General features: G+C 33.8%; 4 protein-coding genes and 2 long non-coding RNA genes across 6 annotated transcripts in view; 3 read left to right on the top strand and 3 right to left on the bottom strand.

Annotated features, from left to right (window-relative positions):
• The first annotated feature begins 133 nt into the window (after positions 1 to 133).
• On the top strand, positions 134 to 2,702 carry LOC142226650 (putative ATP-dependent RNA helicase DDX23). Its single transcript, XM_075296757.1, has 2 exons — positions 134 to 1,925; positions 1,988 to 2,702. Exons 1-2 carry the CDS (start codon positions 232 to 234, stop codon positions 2,649 to 2,651), a joined length of 2,358 nt encoding a protein of 785 aa, XP_075152872.1. The 5' UTR covers positions 134 to 231; the 3' UTR covers positions 2,652 to 2,702.
• Positions 2,641 to 7,162, bottom strand: Atac2 (Ada2a-containing complex component 2). Its single transcript, XM_075296756.1, has 10 exons — positions 6,681 to 7,162; positions 6,464 to 6,615; positions 6,143 to 6,305; positions 5,588 to 6,073; positions 4,576 to 5,067; positions 4,270 to 4,513; positions 4,059 to 4,211; positions 3,374 to 3,509; positions 2,951 to 3,132; positions 2,641 to 2,880 (listed from the first exon to the last, which is right to left on the bottom strand). The coding sequence occupies exons 1-10, from the start codon at positions 7,058 to 7,060 to the stop codon at positions 2,707 to 2,709; spliced, it is 2,562 nt and encodes an 853-aa protein (XP_075152871.1). The 5' UTR covers positions 7,061 to 7,162; the 3' UTR covers positions 2,641 to 2,706.
• Positions 7,163 to 7,811: 649 nt separating this feature from the next.
• On the bottom strand, positions 7,812 to 8,817 carry LOC142224312 (uncharacterized). Its single transcript, XR_012719117.1, has 2 exons — positions 8,640 to 8,817; positions 7,812 to 8,584 (listed from the first exon to the last, which is right to left on the bottom strand). It is a non-coding gene; the product is annotated as an uncharacterized LOC142224312 (long non-coding RNA).
• Positions 8,818 to 9,527: 710 nt separating this feature from the next.
• LOC142224311 (uncharacterized) lies at positions 9,528 to 10,278 on the top strand. Its single transcript, XR_012719116.1, has 2 exons — positions 9,528 to 10,001; positions 10,069 to 10,278. It is a non-coding gene; the product is annotated as an uncharacterized LOC142224311 (long non-coding RNA).
• A 2,496-nt stretch (positions 10,279 to 12,774) lies between these two features.
• Positions 12,775 to 24,182, top strand: LOC142226647 (solute carrier family 12 member 9). The gene is made up of 9 exons (XM_075296753.1): positions 12,775 to 13,520; positions 17,915 to 18,049; positions 18,117 to 18,454; positions 19,343 to 20,230; positions 20,293 to 20,681; positions 21,417 to 21,608; positions 21,669 to 21,957; positions 22,026 to 22,159; positions 23,024 to 24,182. Exons 1-9 carry the CDS (start codon positions 13,241 to 13,243, stop codon positions 23,220 to 23,222), a joined length of 2,844 nt encoding a protein of 947 aa, XP_075152868.1. The 5' UTR covers positions 12,775 to 13,240; the 3' UTR covers positions 23,223 to 24,182.
• Positions 17,723 to 24,398, bottom strand: part of LOC142226648 (uncharacterized) — a 73,538-nt gene continuing 66,862 nt past the window's right edge. Inside the window, exon 12 of the transcript XR_012719718.1 lies at positions 17,723 to 18,446. The gene's annotated coding sequence lies outside the window, so the exon portion shown is untranslated. The remainder of the gene's footprint in view (positions 18,447 to 24,398) is intronic.

Raw genomic sequence — 24,398 nt, 5'->3', positions numbered from 1 at the left:
TCTGAGCGTAGTACAATAATTAGCAACATTATAAAAAATGCTAAAAAAAACACTGTTTAATTCATCTTAAAATGAAACTTGGCAACATTCTAAAAAAACAGGTTAAATGCATCTTAAAATGAAACTTGGCAACTCTAACGCAGTACAATTTCGATCTGTCAAATGTAGCCAAACGTTTGATTCTGCATTTACAATAGATAAAATAAAATTGTTTAAAGACATTGCATATCAATGGGAAATGATAGAAAGCGACGTTCTCGTTCACGCGAGAGGGACCGGGATCGTAACCGGGAAAATCGCAGCGGTGGAGGAGCTGGACGTGGTAAATCACCAAATCGAGAGCGCAATCGGGAAAGGTCGAGATCTAGAGACCGTCAAAGAGACTACGAATCCTCTCGAAGCAAGGACAAAAGACGTGAAGAACATCGAAGCAACAAACCTAGTAAGGATGTAATTATAATAGAGGATGAAGAATTGGTTGAGGAGCAGAAAAGGGAGAAACCTAAAAAGGTGGAACCCCTGTCGTTGGAAGAACTGTTGGAGAAAAAGAAAAAAGAAGAAGAAGCTCGTAGCAAGCCAGTGTTCCTGACCAAAGAGCAACGTGCTGCCGAAGCCTTAAAACGACGCCAAGAAGAGGTTGCTGCAATGAGAGCGGGTCAAACCACTGATGCAAAAATGGGAGCTTCAACTTCAGCTGGCACAATGAACACATCCAACAATGCCATCGATAACAGTTTTAGTATATCTGCACGCCGTTCTGATGTGCGAAATGACCGTGGTCCCGGACGTGAGAGGGAACGTGATCGCGATAGAGACCGAGAGTCGAGAAGGGCTGATGACCTGTCACAAAAAGACAAAGAGAAAGAATTGGAAGCCATAAGGGAACGTTATTTGGGAATTATTAAGAAGAAGAGAAGGGTACGGCGATTGAATGACCGTAAATTCGTTTTCGATTGGGATGCTGCAGAGGACACTTCCGTGGATTACAATAATTTGTACAAAGAACGCCACCATGTACAATTCTATGGTCGAGGAAATGTGGCTGGCATTGATATAAAAGAACAAAAAAGGACGCAAAGTCAGTTTTATGGTGACCTTTTGGAGAAACGACGTACTGAAGCTGAGAAAGAGCAAGAAAAAGTACGGCTAATTAAAGTGAAACGAAAGGAAGAAAAACAGAAGTGGGACGATCGCCATTGGTCTGAGAAAGATAACGATGAAATGACCGAGCGAGATTGGCGTATTTTCCGGGAAGACTACAATATCACTATTAAAGGCGGAAAAATTCCCAATCCTATTCGCAGTTGGAAGGAATCGGGATTCCCGAAGGAAATTCTTGATATAATTGATAGTGTAGGTTACAAAGAACCCACACCAATTCAACGGCAAGCTATACCAATTGGTTTGCAAAATCGAGATATCATTGGTGTTGCAGAAACGGGATCTGGTAAAACACTTGCATTCCTTATACCCCTTTTATCTTGGATTCAATCCTTGCCAAAAATCGAACGTCTGGAAGATGTTGACCAAGGACCCTATGCTATAATTATGGCACCCACACGTGAATTGGCTCAACAGATTGAAGAGGAAACAGTAAAATTTGGTCAACCCTTGGGAATACGAACTGTTGTTGTTGTGGGTGGTTTATCTCGAGAAGAACAAGGTTTTCGTTTGAGAATGGGTTGTGAGATTGTCATCGCAACTCCGGGTCGTCTGATAGACGTTTTGGAAAATCGCTACTTAGTTTTGAATCAATGTACATACATTGTACTTGATGAGGCCGATCGTATGATTGATATGGGTTTCGAACCAGATGTGCAAAAGATTTTGGAATACATGCCGGTGACAAATTTAAAACCAGACACAGAAGAGGCAGAAGACGCCAACAAGCTGATGGAAAATTTCTATTCCAAAAAGAAATACAGGTGAAGATGCTTTAGCTTATTAATAGGTTCATATGCTTACATATATCTTTACAATAATATAGGCAAACTGTGATGTTTACAGCAACTATGCCTCCGGCGGTTGAACGTCTGGCACGTTCCTATTTAAGGCGACCAGCTACAGTCTACATTGGCTCCGTTGGTAAACCAACAGAACGTACTGAACAGATTGTGTACATGATGGGCGAAAATGACAAACGCAAGAAGCTCATTGAAATTCTTAAGAGAGGCGTAGATCCACCAGTTATTATATTCGTTAATCAAAAGAAAGGTGCTGACGTTTTGGCTAAGGGTCTTGAGAAACTTGGCTATAACTCATGTACGCTTCATGGCGGTAAAGGCCAAGAACAGCGTGAATATGCTCTTGCTTCTTTGAAATCAGGATCCAAAGATATTTTGGTGGCAACTGATGTGGCTGGAAGAGGTATTGATATTAAGGACGTCTCTTTGGTAATAAATTATGATATGGCCAAAACAATTGAGGACTACACCCATCGTATTGGTCGTACAGGCAGAGCTGGTAAAAATGGTGTTGCCATTTCTTTCGTTACAAAGGACGACAGTGCACTGTTTTATGATCTAAAACAGGTCGTAATGGCTAGCCCAGTTTCTCAGTGTCCACCCGAGTTAATGAATCATCCAGATGCTCAGCATAAGCCAGGAACCGTGGTTACTAAAAAGAGGAGAGAAGAAAAGATTTTTGCATAATTTTTTATTTCTAACAACTAATAATATCACTGTTTTTAACAACATGTAAAATTCATTATCTCGTCAATCGTAAGAATAAGGCATGGCGACTATCTTTAGATTCGAAGGGTAAGTATTTATCGTAGAAATTCAAAACCACCTCTTCCATTTTGAAGCCGAATTTTTGATAAAGAACAACTGCAGGATTTGTGGCAGATACATGAAGTGTTATGTCTTTTGTCATACAGGTCTGCAAAATAAATAATTATAAAAAACTTGAATTATTTTAAATTTTATCGTTGTATGTCTACAAAAACAACCTGTATCAAATGGTATAACATAAATGTTCCAATACCACTACGTTGCCATCCTGGTCTTACAGCCATAAACGATATATATGCCTCATTGAAGCCAACGTCAGGTACTAAGAAACCGCAACCAATAACGAGTTTCTTGTATAATGCTACCACACTATAGTCAGGATAGCTTAGACATTCGGACACTGTTTAAAATAAATAATAATGTAAATTATGTTTTTTAGTTTTAAGGCTGGTACTAGTGCTCTCTATGCCAAATAGAAAATTATTTTATCTTATTTACATGCAGTATTAGTGACTATTTTCCATCAATGAAAATCTTTTCAATGGAAAATGTTCACTAGAATTCTTTTGCAATTTTTATATTTTATTATTGACAGTGGAAATGAAATCTTAGTACCACCCTTTACTTTGAGAAGAACTTACTATCAATTCCGGGCCAGAATTCACTTTGTAACAAGGAATTAACGGCTGATATATGATGAGGACGTACATAGCAAAAATCAATTGGAGCTCGACTAGGATATTTGTTATTTACTTTATGTTGTAATTCGCACATTAACTGAAAGAAAAAAGTAATTATTAGTTAGTGAAGAAGAATAAAGTGTCGCATCCTGGTCTTTCATAGGGTTACTTTTAGATCATAACGCGGCTGGCTATATAACAAATGCTTCATGGCAAACTGATGGATCTGGTAATATCTGACGACAGGTAGGCACTAAATACATGTATAAGACAACACAGTTGTCCGCATCCTGGTATTCTAGTAAGCCACTTCAATATTTGAAAATTGAAGCTATGACTCATAGGGTTCTTTATAGATGATAACACGGTATTTTTCCACTACTGATTCAAATGTTCGGATATGAATTAATAATATCGAGGTTTACTTTCGATATATTTTTTTTAATATATGAACATTTTGGAAAAATGGATTTTTCCCCAAAAAATCGATTGGTCCAAAAAAAAACTTTTAGAAAATTATAGATTTTAGTTGTTTTGATTTTTAGCCATTTAGGAATTATATTACACATCATTTGTCCAGGTGATGCTCGTTTTCTTTGCTCCTACTTCATATTTCTTAGGTCGACATAAATATTTATTTACATACCTTTAAAAATGGAGGAAAATATTTATTATTGCGAAAAATGTATGGATGTAAAACCCTTTGCGTGTATGGAGATTCAAAAAATTCACATTGAAATGACCCAGCAATACGAGCATGAAATGATCTCTTCGGATCTTTTGAAGATTGGGTTATTAACTGTAAAAAAGGAATCAATCAGAAAGAATACTAAAATCTTGTTAGATTATGGTCTTACTTGATAGCGATCGATATGTTTGGTTTTATCATTTTGTAGTTTCTGTGCCTGTTTACTGTTAATATAATCATCCAAATTAAAAATCACTTTTCCATGGGATCTCTTCCATTCTCTTACACGCAATTTACGATAAAATCTTCTTATATATGAAGGTATTTCAATGTTGCATTTTTCTTGTAATGAAAATATACGAGTTAATTTTCGGAGTAATTCCTTTTCTTCGTATTCACTTATTCTTGTCAAACTAAAACAAAAATTGAAAAAAAAAATTAGATTATGGTAAAACTGGAATGAATAATGACTTACATTGTACTGCTCGAATTTGTATCTGAAGTTAAATCTTCCGAATTTTCTTCTTCTATACAATCGCCTGTTGGCTTATCAATTAACCAAGGCCATTGACGCCGAGGTTGTTTTGTAAATAAACTAGGTTTACATCCTTTCAAAAGAGTTTCTATATCTTCATTCTCATCACTGCCATCTTCATCGTCACTGCTTTTGATTTCGTTATCATTCGTACTTGTATGTTTTAATCCCAATTGACTATCTTGTACTTCTGTTTCAGTCTGTAATTCTTGTTTGATAATTTTACCAATTTTCTTGGGGCTTTTAGTTTTATTCTGCTCTGACAATTGTTGGAAATTGGTAACTTGTACAATACGAGGCTGAAATTCCTCACTGGACGTATCAGAATCTTCATCATCTGTATATGGTTTTGTGTGCGGCACATCTTCGTCATAATCGGGTGGCACATTCGTCGATTCTTCTCTTTGGTCGGTAACAGAGTTTGTGTCCGTTCTAAAATAAACAAAATAGTGCAATTCTAAAAAAACATACTACTACGATTTATTAAAGGTTGTGAACATGAATCAAGTCATCCATCTTTGGAATAGTATAGTAAGAACATGACAATATATTTTATTAATTTAGTTCCAAATCGTAAGACAAAGAGTTCGCCTTCATTGCGATTTAGTTTTTTAGAAGCATGGTATACTAATTTACTATTGTACCATGTAAGAACACATTGATTTTAAATATTTTTAGGTTTTTGGCCCGAATTTTCAAATTTTAAAAATGTTTTTACTTTTTTCGTGAGGCATTTTGTATACGTTCGACTTGTACTCGAAATCAGTGAAGTGTCTTGCCTTTCGAAATAGAAGAACAGAACTCAAACTTCTTTCGTTTGATATACGAAAGAAAGTATCACTTTTGTTGGAGCTATAATTCAATTTATTAAGACTAGAAACATACGAATATTAGCAGTGAAATGACAAGACGTGCAACTGCCTTAACCACTTTAATATAGTTATATACTTACATAGTATTAGTCTCATAAAAATTTTTTCCGATTCCAGCAGAATTAGTTGAACATGAGTGTGAAGGTTGTATAACTTCATGTTGTTGATCATATTGGTTATTTGTACAAAAGTTTTTGAGCTTTTCGCTTAATAAAAATTGTGTGTTGAAATCACCATATAAATGACCATTTAAATCCATTGGCTCAGGTTTTATTAAAGAAGCCGAATTTTCAAAATAGTTAGCATTATCACTGTTCGCATCAAGTAATGCAGGTAATATATCATTTTTACCCGATGGTTCGACCAAAGGTTCGGGCGCAATATTGGGTAGGTTATTAAACATGTTTAAGTCATCACTGGCTAAACTCTCGGCCAAAAAGTCCATTAGGCTAGATTGTACCGTACTCAATGACATAGAGGGATCTTCCAGTGGTAACATATTGTTTTGAGGGTCATCTAGAACATCCAATTGTTTTGCCACTTTTGGTTTACGTCCCATATACGGGCTTAAGAGATGTAAACAAATTGCAAATTAGCAAAAGATTGATAACTCTGAAATATATGTTAGCTCTTACATCATACGGCTACATATGTAGGTTGCAATTAGTTCATCTTCCGATTCTGCATTTCTTGCACGTTTACTTTCTTGCTCTGCATTGGATTTGTCACTATCATATGCCTCATCAATTTGCCGTTTTTCATTACGAATTTGCTGTCGCTTTAAGCACTGCTGTTCATCTGGAATATAAAAAGTTATGAAAAAATCTTCCGATTTGGGCTCTAATATACACATTTAAAATTGATGTATTTCACAGCCCATTAGGGTGCCTTCGTGAGATGTGAGATATTGCCCCCAGACATATGCCCTTATTATTCACGTACTACAATTTACTTACATATACTAAATATTTCTTTTGGTGTTTTATTGTCATGGGTAAGTTTCCACCATCCAGTTTCTTCAAAAATTTCTTGACCTGATGTGAAATACTGAGGACTGTTATGAGACAATGCTCCCGATATGGATCCCGTCCATTTTTTACGTCTTTTGCTAAATGAAAAATGCGTAAACAATGCGTTTTTACCATAAAAATTATTTTTCTACATTATACTCACATGGTAGGATCAAATAGATAATCCCAATTCTTGTCAATGAAATTGACAATATGTGTTCTCCAGTGGAAATATCCATTGCGACTTAAGCCTTTTGACTTGATAGAGAGATTGTAAAGAGTTAATGTGATGACCAAAAGCCAAGGAATACGTTGTCTGACGAATTTCTCTACTACACTACTTAAAGCTTCATTGGAAGTGGAGGGTCCATCATATTGGATACATTTGACACATGTAAAATCAAAAAATACATCCCCCAACAGGTCTCCCGGAGTACATCTGGATAGACAAGACTTATGTACGTCCCCACCACATTCGATGCAGTGAAGATAACTTTCATCGTGGATACTTAATGAACAATAAGTGCATTGTAGTGTTGTCATTTGTAGTTGGATTTAAGTTTTAATTGAAAATATTAAAAAAATGCTTTTAGTAAATGGATGCGAAAGTGATACTAATAACAAACAAAAATATACACGCGGTGAATGTGTGAGTGCAAGTTTTGAAAAAAAGATTGTACCAATGTTGGAACATGCTTGCTCATCACTTATGGCAGAAGTAACAGGTAAGGTCCGGTATGTTGTTATTCATTGCTATAATGGAACGTTGTTATCGATTGTTTTTTATTTCCTTCCACAACAAATCATACCAAATCTTGCCATTCACAAAAAATGTCTGCAAGAAGAGTATACCAGGCTTTAATACGCCGTCCAGAATATATATTTGTTTGTAATGAATCTTTTGCGCCGTCTAGACTATAATCCCTACCAGCATTTCAAAGTTCCATTTCGTCCTCATCGCTACCACAGACTCGTAATGCGCCTTGCAGACTATAAGTTTATCCGGACGACAGTGGTCGTGTCGAACATATCACACATATGAATGTTTGAGTACAAGTTTTGAAGAAAAAAATTGTACAAATGTTGGAACAAAAAATTGTACCAATGTTGGAGCATGGTCATCACTTATGACAAAAGTAATAGAGGTGGAGAACTATCGATAGTCGGCGCCATCGATAGTCGACGATAGTAATTTCACAACCATCGATAGTTGACGATAGTACTGTCGATATTTGACGATAGTATCGTCCACAATAATGTATATATTTGGTTCGTAATTAAAATTTGTTTAATATTTTAATAAGAATATTTTACGATATTAATGTTATTTGATCCAAAAGGTTTGGTTTAAAAATAAAATAATGTTAACATTTTTCGCCTCTCGAAAACAATTTGTCCCGCCTTGCTAAATACTCTTTCGTACTCAATGAATGTTGCAGGGATGTTTGTGTCGTACAAAACGGCTCTTTTAAAGTAATGCGCTTTACACACTATCAGTTATTCCGGACGGAATGTCGGTGTTTGTAAAGAATCTTACAGTGTGTCGGATCGATACGACTTGTCGGCGATGACTAAATAATCGGTAAATGTGTTATCGATCCCATAAACATGCAGCAGTATCGATTATGCCTTCGGACTTAACTTATAATGTGCACAATATATGGGATATGTTCGACACGAGCACTGTCGTCCAGAATAACTGATAGTCTGTAAAGCGCATAAGAAGCTACTGAATGCATTGACGATCTACAAATTCTGCTTGTCGGTGCAATATTGGCAGTATCCGCCGAAATAGCTGGAATCAGGGGCTAGAATTTCCAAGCCAGAATGGTATCTTTTTATATGGTCGTGAAAATTCGATGTGTTTCTGCTCGTTTTATACTCCTTTCCGCAATTAAGGCACTTTGAAAATTTTTTGTCCTCTGATCATTTAAAATATTTCCATACTTGAAAGATTTTATTTTTCTTTCTTCTCTCGGTAACCAAATCTTTCTCTGAGTCTGTGCTGTTGTAATCACATGCCTGACATAGTCGACTCACTGACTGTGATGGAGCTCCGAAGTTTAGCTGAAATTCAACACATAGTCAAAACTCAGAACTACTTTAAAAGTAAACATTATACCTCTTTGGAGAAAGCGATCCATTCCTTTTAATGCTGCAGCAGACGTCACAAAAAAGGAAAATATTTGGTGATGTGAAAGCCAAACTATCGACTAACTATCGATAGTACTATCGAAAATGTCTGGCTGCTATCGATAGTAGCTCGATAGTGCCCAACAATCGATAGTGCCGATAGTGCTATCGATAGTTCTCCACCTCTAAAAAGTAATGCGCTTTATGCGCTTTACAGACTATCAGTTATTCCGGACGGAATGTCGGTGTTTGTAAAGAATCTTACAGTGTGTCGGGTCGATACGTCTTGTCGGCGATGACTAAATAATCGGTAAATGTGTTATCGATCCCATAAACATGCAGCAGTATCGATTATGCCTTCGGACTTAATTTATAATGCGCACAATATATGGGATATGTTCGACACGAGCACTGTCGTCCGGAATAACTGATAGTCTGTAAAGCGCATTACAGAATAAGTTAAAAAGCAATTTCAAATTGCTATAATACTTAACGAACACCAACTCAACAAGAAAAGAAAAATAAAAAATTATGACAAAAAAAGCAATTTCATATCGCTATCTTATTCAGCAAAACATTTTAAGGATTTTGATTAGATTAGGTATATTTTCGTACACTTGTGTTAATCCTTTTGTACTTCATGGTTTTAAGTGATTTCTTAAATCCAAATTTTTAGCAGATAAACGCTATCTTGTCGTATTGTCGACGGACCTATTATCATTGCAAATAAACGCGATCTTGCCGTATTGTCGACGGACCTTTTATCATTGCTTGAGGACATTATCGTTTACTTCGATTTTTTATGGAATTGTGCTTGTTATAGCATACCTCATGTATAATAAATACTTACTCAAGGTGTACTATAAATGTTTCTTAAATCAATTTGTCTGGTATGAAATCTAAGGGCCGGTTGCACTTAATGAAGACACCAATTTATTAATAAATAATGCTAAAAAGCCACAAATTTAACATATTTTAATTAGTTTTTCGGGATCCCGAAAAATCCCGGGATCCAAAATAAAAAATCCCGGGATTAATCCCGTCCCGAAAATTATGCGATTTCGTGACGGGATTTATCCCAGGTGACAACCCTGCTAGCATTTCAAAGTTCCATTTCATCCTCATCGCTACCACAGACTCGTAAATGTCACCACAACCATCGCGAACTGTGATGGGGGAAGCATATCAAAAAGTACAAAATGTACATGAAAGTATTTTGCCATCACTACTGTTAGAAGAGCCATTTTATTTTTTGTGAAACGCCAAGCGCAACCAGCTTGTTATATTTTATTTAAAGAAAAACGAAAATAAAGTTCTGAAAACATAGATATTACGCTTAAAATTGTGAAAGGTATATGGTGAACAATTTTCGACTTTCCAAATAGAATAAAGTGATCGTTTTTCAAATTTTTTTCCAGGCACGCTGTCTCCATCGAAAATAAACAAACTGGCTGATAGACGCTGCAATATGTAACTTGCTACTTAAAACTTAACATCATTCTTTTATTAATGCAAAAAATTATGTTAAATGTGATGAGATAAACCGAAAAATGTTATATTTATAAGAAATTATAAATGTTTAATCAAATCAATAAACATCTACACAATCGTGTTTTACTTGACCACAATGATTCTTCTACAATTACCTTAAAATGCACTTTTTCTGATAGTTTGCAGGGGTTCTTATTGGCGTCCTTCGAAATTGATCTAAATAGGCACCTAATAATTGCACTGATGAGAAACTTTTTCGTAGTAACTTGGCGTGGTACAACTTCTCAATAGTGACGGCGCTTTTCCGACGAGTTTTTGATGTCGTATATGATTGTTTTCGACGTAATGGGGATTCTCAAAGCGCACCTAAATTCAAAAAATGTTGGCAGGGAATTTCATCGAAAATCCATGACTGAAGAAGAAGGTTAAATCATGAGACCATATGATTACAATTTTTTTATTTTGACAAAATTTTAAGATGTCAAAATCATATGTTTATGGTGTTTGCAGCTGTCCAAATGACACAGCATAGCATATATATCTAAAACCAAACCACGCATTCATAGCTGCAGAATTATTCGAAGATGACTTTAGTATCTTGATAACATATTCCAGTCGCAAAACACCACCCACATCAGTTTTTAAATTGCATCATGAACTGTTTTTGTTAATAGCTGGCGAAGAGCCATTTGACTGACTTCCATTTTTAACTTTGGTGGGTTTTCTATTCTTATTTGTCTCATATCGGCGTTCCTTGGATGAATTATCCACTTCACAATCACAAACATATTGAATTAAACAACATATTGAATTTTTTGTTTTTGTAATCGTGATTCAACCTCTTTATTCAGCCATGCAAAAATCTATGTAAAGGCCGGTATGCACCTCTAGCGAAATTTTCGGTAGCAAAAATTTATTTAAGTCTACAACATGGCTGTGTATACAAATTTTAAACCAGCTAATCGCTTTTAAAAATTGTTAATATAGGTTCCAAATATTCCTCAAATAAATTGTTTATTATTTACAGACCTTTTAAAACTTTTACGCACGCAATGATTGTAATAAATTAAATGTTTGCTGCCAAATTATGCTTTTGACAACCTTGTTATTTTCATTAGAGGTGCGTACCAGCTTACGAAATTGAACGCTACCGAAAATTTCGTTAGCATAAATATCAATGCATTTCTTATGGGAATTAAATTTTTCGCTAGAGGTGCATACCGGCCTTAAGCGATAAGTTCCTTTGAATCAAAGACAATACACGTAGGAAGATGGGGAATTGGCTACTGAGCACATCAAACCAATTACGGTGTTAGGTCCATACTTTTCGTTCATCGAACCAAACGCGTATACGACAAGTATTGACACAGCCCTGCCAGCATTTCAAAGTTCCATTTCATCCTCATCGCTACCACAGACTCGTAAGTGACACTGCAACAATCGCCAACTGTGATAGTATTTTGCCATCACTATTCGCATGCAAGTAATTTGCCATCACTATTGTTACAAGAATCATTTTATATTTTGTGAAACACCAAGCACAACTAGCTTCTCATAATTTATTTAAATAAAAATGATAATGAAGTGCTGAAAACATAGTTATTTCGCTTAAAATTGTGAAAGGTATATTGGTGAACAATTTTTGACTTTCCAAATGGAATAAAGTGATAGTTTTCCGAATATTTTTCCAGACACGCTGCCTCCATTGGGAATAAAAGCACTGGCTGATAGACACAACATGTAACTTGCAACTTGTAACTCAACATCAATCTTTTATTAATGCATAAAAACATGTTAAATGTGATGTGATAGTCGTATAAATGTTATATTTATGAGAATTTATAAATGTTTAATAAAATTAATAAACAATTGTGTTTTACTTGACCACAATGATTCTTTTACAACTATCTTAACATGCACTTTTTCTGATTGTTTGAAGGCGCTCTTATTAGCGTCCTTCTAAATGTATCCAGAAGGGCACCTAATAATTGCACTCATGCGATACTTTTTTGTAGCAACCTGGCGTGGTACAACTTCTCAATAGTGACGGTGCTTTTCCGAGTAGTTTTGGATATCGTATACAACTGTTTTCAACGTAGTGGGGATTCTCAGAAGCGCCCCAAATACAAAAAATGTTGGCAGGGATGTGGCCAATATATGGGATATGTTTGACACGACGACTGTCGTCCGGATAAACTTATAGTCTGCAAGGCGCATAAGATAGCGATATGAAATTGCTTTTTTTCATTTATTTTTGTCATAATATTTTTATTTTTCCTTTCTTCATAATGTTGAGTTGGACTAAGTGTTCGTTAAGTATGATAGCAATTTAAAATTGCTTTTTAATTTATTCTTATGTTCATTTGTTGTTTTTTGTTAATAAAATTGAATTAAACTAAATTGGGTTAATGTAGAACAATCCCGAATCCTGGGATTTCTAAAAATCGATCCCGAATGACAGCCCTAATCGCAACACAATTCTCATATCAAAATATCAATCAGCTTATTAAGTTGTACTAGCTGTTTATTTTACATTACCTATAAGTTTTATCACGCATTGCTATCCCTATTTGCGAAGAACCCCAGTTTGGGGAGAATTCATTGTACTGCTGGTTACTCTAGTTGGGGGTTTGGAGCTAGCAGTTCTATTTTGTGTGTTTTAGCTGGAGGTTGTAAGTTGTTGTGGAAGTGCATAAATCTAAGTTGTTTGAATTTAAAGTTTTACACACCAGAATTGTCGCAAAAATAATTGTTCAACTTTCTCTCGTGCAACGTAATTAAATGCCAAATTTCGCTCTGAATAATACGCTTAGCTTCATATATTGGTGTACATATGTGAATTAGTCAGCCTCCAAAGCCAAACATACAAATTTGTATTCAAACAAAAGACTTCGTATTGTGTCGTCATACAAGGGAAAAAGCAAACGTTGTTTTTTGTTCCTATTGTGGGCGTCTCTTGTCTTTTTAACGATTGATGTGCTACATTATTAATTTACTTTGATCTGATTCGGAAAACTAGCCATCAGCTGATTCCATATTTCCCTTCGTTTAGTCGCAATAAACAATTTCCAAAATAATTAGATGCTTTGAAAAAACAAAATGAATTCGCAAACCAGTATAAATGGTGATCCGGAAACTGCGCCGATAGCAGCCCCTCGAGGAAGGCCCTCATCAATGTTTGGATCGATTGGAACACTTTTTGGATCTGGCAATGGAGTAGCTGAGAGAAGACCAAGCACGCAGAATGCTGAGGACCACGGTTATGTGGAATTTGGAATGCGGGACCCCGATCGCAGTGGCAGAACTTTGGGAACTTTTGCAGGCGTTTTCAGTCCTGTTGCTCTATCCATGTTTAGTGCTTTGGTATTCATTCGTGTTGGTAAGCTATCCAGTATTTTTCTTGATATGGCAAATTTTTTATCGCATTTATTTAGAGCTAGTATTATTAGTCATTTGCATTGATTGATGATGGCACTGTGGTATCCACAATGTGGGGGTGGTGTGTATCACTACTAGGGCTGTCATTCGGAAAAAAATCCGCCCGAAATCGCGGGATTTTCGTTATTTAAGATGTTTGTGTTATTTAGGATGTTTTACTTTTTTTGTGTTTAAGATGTTTTACCTTTTTAAGCATACGCTGCATTGATTTTGCATTAGTTCTTTAGTTGCGACGTTATATCAGTATTTCGTATTTCTTTTGAAAAAATAAGGAAGAAACAAAACTTTTTTTCCATTTCAATCTCTATCTAAATATTTTTGGAATTATGCTACTACTTTTTACAAATTAGATGTCTGCCAAGAAAATGATTGGTGCATTTTTCAATTTTTTTGTAATATCCAGGATATTAATTGTCCCCATAATCTCTTATAACCGATAAAATTTAGAAAATTAAAATTTATTGCGAAAACAGCATAAAACGAATAATTTTTATGAGGAATAATTCATGTTAGATTTATTAGCAATTTGTGGACAATTGCTATAGAACCTTTCATGTACTGTTATTATAGGATTGCAAATCTTGTTGTATGTGATACAATAAATAAATAATAATAATTATCGTATGCAATTTGTTTAGGAAATTAATTACATCATTTAACCCCACCGGATCTACACTAACGGCTATGGAAACTTGCATTGACCAGCAAAGGAATATTTATCTATCCAGGCTTGTGGGATTGGTATCTGACGTTTCCTTTTCAATAGCTCCATGAACAATCAATTCCTTAATCTTCATGTCCAGTAGGCTCGTATTAAAGTTGGAATAGTTTTTATGGTTATGCCTGCAGAAAAATATTTTTGTACATTAAAATTAATGACTTGGGAAGAACATCCAAATTTCTTTACTGGGCATTAAACCCCATTCTAAAGGCCACTGTGTGCTATATTATATACCTATTCATTTGTTAGATTACGAGTTAATTCTTTTTTGTGTGTTTTCCGATGAAATTTGATAATTGATTAATTATATTTTCACCACAGAATGTGAATGAGTTATTTCAAATAAATTTCGTCATACCTAAAGTCCATTAAGAAAATAAAGAAAAAGCTCCTCCTTAGATCAAAGTTCTTTGTACACAAATGTTGATACAATTTCTATTGAAACTTTTCAATTACGAAAACGGTAGGGAATTTATAGGCCTGTGACTATATTTTATACTGTCGAAGCATTGGGACGATTTTGTTTAAGTTAATCTATATATAAATCCAAACCATAAATGTTAAATCGAATTTGATGGCTTGGATGAAAATGATATAGATCTTTTCCCCATTGACTAAGAATAACCTGCTGATTTAGGCCTGGTTGTTTGCCTGTCTGTCTGCCTTTCAATCTCTTTGTGTCTTTTATGCGATAATCCATGACATTTGGCATGGACACAATGACGAATCATGAGTTCAGGAAAAATAGGAACATATTAAGGTAAAACACTTTTAATAAATTTTGCCATTTATCCACATACATATTTTCAAAATCTTTATTTTCCTTAGAACGGTAAAATATCAGTTAATACGGTTTGGATTTAGATATCGATGTCTACATTCCAAAGTGCGCTAAGTCTAAAAAGTGAATTTTACAAGAAACAATAAACAACTTTTGTTTTTTGAAATTTCTCAAAACCCATATAAGGTGGAAATTCCCTTATTTTCGATCTTAAAATCATATTTTTTATATTTTTTTTTAGTAGTATGGCTAAAAATGACTTAGACCACTTTAGACCGAACAAAGTTTTTTGCCCTTTTTGGATTGGACATTTTTTAAAACTTTAGACACAGGCTAAGTACAATATTAACAATAACTATTGATAGAAATTTCCAATAAATTCGAACTTTTGGCAGGATGCAATTCACATCAATCCGAATAAACCCAGCAAAAACTAGGTAACCACATCTCATTACAATTGGCATTACACGTTGCATTACATTGCGATGAGTTATAATGCCTAATAATTTTCGAATTGTTATTCTCAAATTTTTAGCCAGTTGGCTTAATAAAAATAGGATTGAAAGGATTGAATACTTCTTAGTACGAATGAACTGAAATATTTTTCTATGCTAAGTGTTATTCGTATGTATGATAAGCTTTCTATAATAAAGGAAGTCAGAGTTATCATTTTATATGAAATTTTACCAAATTTGGTTTTAGTTTTAGTTCGGTTTTTGTTCATTTTTACGAATGATTTGTTATCAGCTAATAAAATTTTCTTGTTCAGTAGTAAATTCTTATACCCCGCGAAGAAAACGGTATTAGTAAAATGCCATGCCTTATTCTAGTTAATGAACTATTTCTAACTGCTTTCAGTTTAGGATTTTCTTACTGAAGCAAGTAAATTTTACTATTTCACACAATAACACTAGTTTACAAAAAAATAAAAAATGCATGTACACTTCTTATGTATTTTGATCTGCTGAATTCGAAAAAAAATATTTTTTTTATGGAACGACATTTTTCGGTCGTTTTTCTTCTAGTTGATCTTATTATTTACGTTAGAGTATCACCTATACGATCATGAACTTCTCTTCCACACGTTTTTTCAATGGTTTATAATTTTCTGGCGGAAAAGGTCCTTTGTAAATTTTTTGAAAATTTGGCTTTACGCATCGAAAAATTTTAAACCACTTAACTTATCACAGATCCAATTATACACGATTATTCGTCATCTTAATACCTTTCATTTAAGTACCAACAACGATATAATCGGATCATCGATATAATAATCATTTTTAACTCGAGATATAATTTGTTTAGAGAGAAAAGAGCGAAAAAATAAAAATAACAGGATATCTCAAAATTTTTAAACATTTTTTCGAATTTAGCAGATCAAAATACATAAGAAAAGTCGACTCTCATCAAATGTACATTTTCAGTGTAAACTAGTGTAATTTAACTTAATGCAAATAAAATGGCTAATCTAAATTGATGAATATTTTTTCCTTTGGTTTCGAAGGCACTTTTTTCTGTATTACAACATTACTCGACATATTTTGATCCATTGTAATCGGCGATAGAAATCAATATTTTCGAGATTTGGTTGCCTGAGCCAATAAGTGGCTATTTTACAAGTTTTGGTGTATCTACGAATAAGTGATTACATATTAGGTTATTATATGCTTTAAAAGCACTACTTATTTCATGGCCGAAAGTATGCCTGGAGAGAAGTACTTTCCACCTAAGACATGCGTATGTAAATGTAATCCGGAGCGATGCCAATTAATAAGTGGTTATTATTTTTTAAAACGGCTTACCTACAAGATTACCGGGTAATGAGAGTTTTTGCTGGGAAAAAACAGCAAACTCCATCAAAACATGCTAAGTCGACTTAGCGTACTCTGGAATGAGGGCATCGATATAGCACCACATATAAATAAGTATCTTCAAACTTTATTAACCAACGGCATTCAACAAATCTACTTTACAACAAGTTGTTTAACATTTAATTTTTTAATATGAATTTGTTTGGGGTAGGGGTGTATTTTAAAGAGAAAATGCAAATATTTTTTTTCGAAATAGTCTAGTTGTCTACTATTGAAAATTGGTATTTTCCTTTTAATTTTTGGTAAAATGGAATTTTTTAATGAATTGTGTATATACATATATCCACACTAGAAATAACGCATTAAAATGTTTATCTCTTGATCAAGTTAAAAATAAATAAATATTTAATACTGCTTTTATCAGGGGAAGAAGCTATTCAATGTTATACTAGCGAAATATTACAGATAAAATATTAAATAAATACATCGAGCTTGAGAAAACACAAATGTTTTTTTTTTATTAAAACTCGAAAGAGAAATCAAGGAAAAACTCTACTTATGGCCGGTTTCTCAAAGTCTTCTTATTATTTATCGTGTCGATAAAACAGCTGATCCCATACAAAATTTTACCAACCGGTGGTCTATCCTCCGGCTAAGTATTAATAGGAGGATGAGAAACTGGCCATTAGACATGAAAAAAGCATTAATGTTTAACTCTTGAACTATTTAAAATTTAAAAGTATTTTATATTGCCATTACGACGAGCAGAAGCCATTCATTATGATAATCTTAAGCTATTAGGAAAAATAAAGAAAATTACTAAACAAACATTTCGAGTTGGAAAAAAACGTTATAATTTATTAAAAAAGTCTAAAAGATCGAATAAAAATAAAAAACTACAATAATTTTAATATTTGGTAATATTTTTATAGACATTTTCAGTTTTTGTTTTGTTAAAAAAATAACGAAATATTTTTTTTTATGAGTAATATAGGATATATTTTTTTGTGTCCAATTTTCAGGTTTCATTGTTGGCAATGCTGGATTATATGTAACACTTTTACAATTTGTAATTGCATATATTATATTACTATTTACTGTGGCGTCTGTATGTGCAATTTCAACAAATGGCGCTGTCGAAGGTGGTGGGGTATATTGTAAGTACTGGAAAATATCATTTCTTATTCCTGCTTTATTAATGGTAGAACTCTTATGCATTCGTAGTCATGATAAGTCGTACCCTAGGGCTGGAATTCGGTGGTTCTATAGGTACGCTATTCTTTTTGGCAAATGTTGTTGGCTGTGCTATGGCAATATCGGGTTGTGTTGAAGGTATCATGAATAATTTTGGACCTGGCGGATATTTTGCCGGAGAAGAAGGTTTTCTACCCAATGGACCATGGTGGAGTTTCTTATTTTGTACTCTAATCAATACATCAATGCTGCTCGTATGCCTTATCGGAGCCTCACTTTTTGCCAAGACATCGGTACTAATTTTGGGAATAGTGACTGTATGCCTATTTGCTACATACATAAGTTTCCTCGTCGAGGGACCTAAAGAAGTAAGTAATCAAAATGGTAAAATGTTAATTAATAAAAAAAAAAAGAAACTAGAAATATGTATGTTGAAATAAAATATGCATTTGTGTTTTGGTAGTTTTATCATTTCCTATATTTGCCTTCGTTTAATACCCTTTCACTTATCATAAATAATTGTATATTAAGCTGTGTCTGTTATTTGTTGTCTATGAACCTATTTCTACTATTGCTGGCATTACTCATGTTTTATCTATTATTATAATATTGCAGTTTTTAGATTTTGGGTCACCAATTTCAGTTTTGAAAAATAAAAAAACAATAACAATAATGTGAGAAATATGAAGAAAATGAACCAAAAATTAAAATGAATTAAACCTGAACAATGATTCATATCTAAATTGATAAGATATGTAGTGTTGTATATATTTCTATATTGTCACGTTTAAACTAGTATCGGAAAACATTGAATTAAATTCCCTATGTATATGTGATCATAGTTTTTCTGATATGATTCGCTAGGAGAAATATAAACCTTTCCATCAGCCATGGATTACTTCTTTTAATGATAATGATAGAATATTATATTCAATTGGTGTTGTAGGCCTATATCTAACGATCACAAGTTCAACTTAATAAAAAAATCGTAAAGTCCCTATTGTTGAAAGTAGACATTTAAAAAATTTTAAAATGACAAAAATAGCCATTTTCAAAATTTAGGAAAGTATGGATTTCTTTGAGAGTTTTTGTTGATCCAAAAAAAAAAAAAAAAAAAGTGCGGAATAGGGTCGATATTATTCGATTTGGATTCAAGTATCACAGAAATTGTTTTTAATTTGATATTACTCGATTTGGATCTCAATATCTCAGATTGTATTTAATTTGCACAATTTTTTTTTCTGTGTCTTTTTCAGGTGCAAATTCCCGATAATAATGATCTTATAAATAGAACTACCACAAAATTAATATACACTGGTCTGAATGCTACTACACTTTCAAATAATTTGGCGGAAAGTTATAGCGAGGATTATACCTCAAAGGGGAAAATGGTTGATTTTGCTACAACATTTGGTGTCCTGTTTGCTGGTGTTACTGGAATCATGGCTGGAGCCAATATGTCAGGCGAATTAAAGAGCCCTTCGAAAAGTATACCCCTAGGAACACTATCGGCTGTAGCATTTACTTTCGTTTCCTATGTAATCCTCTCGTTCCTAATGGCCTTCACCACCCCACATGAAACAATGCAAAATAATTATTTGTTCCTGTTGTATGTAAACTTTTGGCCACCATTTACTGCTATTGGCATATTAACAGCCACATTTTCCACCGGTTTAAGTAATCTCATTGGCTCAAGTCGTATTTTGGAAGCATTATCGAAGGATCAAGTTTTTGGCTCATTATTAAATTTTATCCTCAAGGGCACCTGGAAAGGAAATCCTATAGCTGCCGTTGTATCGAGTTGGGTACTGGTCGAGTGTATATTGTTGATTGGATCTCTGAATACGATTGCACAGATCAATTCCGTGTTGTTCATGTTGTCGTATTTGGCAACGAATCTAGCTTGTTTGGGTATAGAGTTAACAGGGGCGCCCAATTTCCGACCTCTCTTCAAATATTTCACGTGGCATACGTGTTTGTTTGGCTTAATTGGAACATTGGTCATGATGTTTGTTATTAATCCAATTTATGCTTCGTCAAGTATTATATTGTGCCTACTGTTGGTGATTGCCTTACATTTGTTCTCACCGGCCACACAATCAGCACAGTGGGGATCTATCTCGCAGGCCTTGATGTTCCATCAGGTATGTAGTATTGCTCACAACATTGTGACTTAATACTATATAAAATTTTTTACACTTTCCAGGTTCGTAAATATCTCCTTATGTTGGATCCACGTAAAGACCATGTAAAGTTTTGGCGTCCTCAAATGTTGCTGCTTGTATCGTCACCACGTTCCTGTTGTCCCTTAGTTGATTTTGTTAACGATATGAAAAAGAGTGGCCTTTATATTATAGGTCATGTACGTGTTGGAAGTCATACTGACCTTGATGATGCCACAGCAGATGATAATCAACAATGGTTATCGTTTGTAGATCATATGCGCGTGAAAGCCTTTGCAGAAACGACCTTAGCAAAATCTGTGCGCGAAGGTGTACAACATTTGATTCGTTTATCTGGAATAGGAGCAATGAAACCAAACACCATTGTTTTGGGTTTCTATGATAATGAAGCACCCAAAGATTTCTTCCAAAGGTAAGATTTATCACCATAATATGCTAAGTTAAAATATATATTTCAAAATAAAATGTTTCAAAATAAATGGCTTGGCTAGACCCAAAATTTATGCAGCTCTGCATCAACTATAGTGGTGGCTGAATTCAAGAGTTTTATGAGAAAACGTATGGCCTCTCCAAACTACATCACTGTCATCGGTTCTAGATAGATTTAATTTTTATTAATTCTATGTTACTGTTACCCAAAATAATTCCTTTCAAACAACATTCCTGTCCAACGTATACTTTTGCCTCCCATTGTAATTGTACATACGCCCCCTATTAAGGCCGGTAAGCAACTCTAGCCGAAATATCCGCTAACCATAAGAAATGCTATTTATTTGCAAACGAAAATTCCGTGAGGCGTTATTATCGATTGTTTACATTTTGCTAACCATAAGAAATAGATAGCAAAACTGTGTTATTGGCACATAAACGAAATTTTCGCTAGAGGTGCATACCAGGCTTCACATAAAACAATATTGAGTTGCTTAAAGCTGCGTTTCCATCTATGACTCTAAACACAAAAGAAATAATGCAGTTGTGAGTTATATCCTTCAAGAGAGCATACAATTTGGCAATATATAAGCATTTTCTTATAATATATGTATAGGGATTTGCTTCGAATATAATGTTACTATGATTAACGCCAATATTTCTTATTTATATTTGATCGTTTTACTAATTTTTTGATAATTATTCGTTTTGTTTTTAGTTCCTCATCTCCCTATAAAACAGATGGCTTCAATACGGGCGATATGCAAAATTTCCCCATACGAAGAGATGGCGAAGAAAAGCACATCGAGGTTACCGAATACGTAGAAATTATTAGTGATATACTGCGTATGAAAAAGAATTTATGTTTGTGTCGTCATTTTCATCGTTTGGATAAACACTTTATTGCAAAGTAAGTTTGCATATATTTATAAATGGAAAACTATATTATATATTATAAAATTAATTTCAGGAGCAAACATATGAAATATATTGATGTGTGGCCAATCAATGTATTCGATCCCAAAACGGAAAATCCGTTTGATGTTGTATCTCTGTTTATGATGCAACTTGCAGTGATAATGTTAGCCAAATGGAAACATCTAACCTTGCGTGTCTTCCTCTGTGAAACGAACAATACCAGCGTAGCTCCAGTACAATTCGATACTCACGATCCTAATTTGCCACAAATGGAAATTTTCTCTCGTATGAAATTGGAGCAAACTCTTAAATCATTGAGAATTAATGCACAAATAGTTGAGGTATGTTTTTAATATATCTGCTGAACGTACATATATACGTTTTTCGTTTATTATATTTTTTATTATAGATTCAGGAATGGGCTCGCGATACTGAATTCACACGTCATTCTCGTATACTGAAACAATTCACACAATCTGCGGAAATTACAAATGAAATTGTAACTGAAGATAATCTCAATCGTTCATTGCTATATATGCAAAGGTAAGAATAAAACAAGTATACGAAAACATAAGTTCGGCCGGGCCGAATCTTAAATACCCACCACCATGAATCAAATATTATAGTTTCCTTTGAAATGTCAGGGGGTTTGATGACAGATATTCTCCCAAGCAGAGCAGTTCAACAAGTACACTTCCCGAAGATAAATTTAAAGATTTTACCTATGAAGACTGTATCGATTCTGGATTTATAAGAACTATTTTTGTTTGAGTTTTAGAGGAATCATTAACATCTCTTGTAAGTCTATATGGGGGCTATATCAAAACATGGACCGATACTCATAAAAACTACGGATTCTATAAGCCCAAGGGCTATACCAAAACATGGACCGATACTCACCATTTTTGGCGCACCTCTCTATGGACGTAAAATACCTTTATATTTCAAATTTCAGGCAAATTGGATAAAACCTACGGATTCTAGAAGGCTATAACAAAACATGGTCCGATACTCACCATTTTTGACACACGTCTTTATGGTTCCATAATACCTCTAGATTTCCAATTTCAGGCAAATTGGATAAAACCTACGGATTATAGAAGCCCAAGAAGTAAAATCAGGAGATCGGTCTATATGGGGCCTATACCAAAACATGGACCGATATAAAGACGGAAATCGATATTTCGATGTGTTACAAAAAACGGAATGACAAACTTATTCACCTAAACTCTGTCTACCCTGAACCTACGAATAATGTAAAACCATAGTAATAGAAAATCATAGTAATAAAAGCAACTGCGAACTTTAACAGGATTTTGTCTACGAAATTAAACGATTAAATTAAAAATAAAGTTTATTTATATATTTTTTATTTTATTAAATATCCATTTTACCATTTTTTTGCAGAGCAAATCAAATTGTACGCGAACGTTCAGACCAAACAGCTCTCTCCTTTATCTATTTGGCTGCTCCTCCGCAAATAGATTCGCCCAACTTTAGTGAACGCAGTGTCCGTTATATGGAGTTGCTAACGGAGTTAACAGCTGAATTACCACCCACCATTCTAGTTCATGGTGTTAGCACAGTAACTTCCACAACACTATAAGGATTTCCGCAGGTTCGAGCAAAGCCGAATGACAAACACAAATAATTGTGTATATTACCTAACGTTATTCCTCCTGGATGTATTCGCTGAAACAACAAATTAGGAAATGAAAACTTTCCGAATATGTTATCGGTATTAAGAAAAATAATCAGCATTTTCCGCAATATGTTGTACAATTAATGATGATATTTACATTTTCTTTCTTTTTTTATAGAAAATTCTTAAAATTATTTTTAAGTAGAATATTTTATTTTTTATTTCTTATATTTTAATATGTTAATTAACAGCATCATATTTATACAAAACATAAATCTAATGCCGTAGTAACAATCATATCACGAATATAAATAGAAATAGTCTACATTCACTATACACCCTTTCTAAGTATACTCCCTAATAATTGATGTGTCTTAAATACTTTTTTTAATTTATATAGTTTTTTAGTAACTACTTAATGAACATATTTAAAAAAACGTGTTTAATTTATTAATAATCAGGAGATGGTCAGTCTAAAAAATATTTGACACAAATCAAAAACGAATTCATCGCTATATACCAATAACCATGCTAATATCTGGTAGTAGCATGTTTTCGAAATGGTGTTTATTTATTTCCAAAATGATCTTAGAAAATGTTTAGGACCAATTTTCTCTCAGATATTTCTTTGTCCAGTGTGACCGTACCATCATCCTTAATACTTGAGTGGTAGTTTCTTGTTTGAAAATAAATAAGCAAAAACTATTCAAACATTTATCACTATCCTTTCCAACACGTTTGTAAGCACTTGTGATTCTATTTTATTAGAAGTTTGTTTTTTTTTTTTAATTTTTTTTTACAATTGTAATATGAGCTAAAATTTCATTGCAACATATGTCTTTTTTGTTTATGGAAAATTAATGTTGAAATTGTAAAAAGTAGTCTTCTCAAATATTTTCAATAAATGTGATTTGTATATTAAAATGTATGCAGTTTTATTATTTCATTTTAGAAGTTTATTTCAGTATTCAGTAAGTAGCGGCAATTTTCTGGGTTTATAAATATCCCTCGATTTATTAAATATTTCGAATTTGAAATGTTTTAACGATTTTAGCATGCACCAACAAGGGAACAAGGGAGAACTTACTGACAATGAACTTTGATAGTATGACCTAATATGAAAATTAAAAATTTTAAAGA

This window comes from Haematobia irritans, chromosome 2 (genome assembly GCF_050003625.1).
Source record: "Haematobia irritans isolate KBUSLIRL chromosome 2, ASM5000362v1, whole genome shotgun sequence".
NCBI classification, from domain to species: Eukaryota; Metazoa; Arthropoda; class Insecta; order Diptera; family Muscidae; genus Haematobia; species Haematobia irritans.
This window is presented reverse-complemented; position numbering and strand designations above follow the sequence as displayed.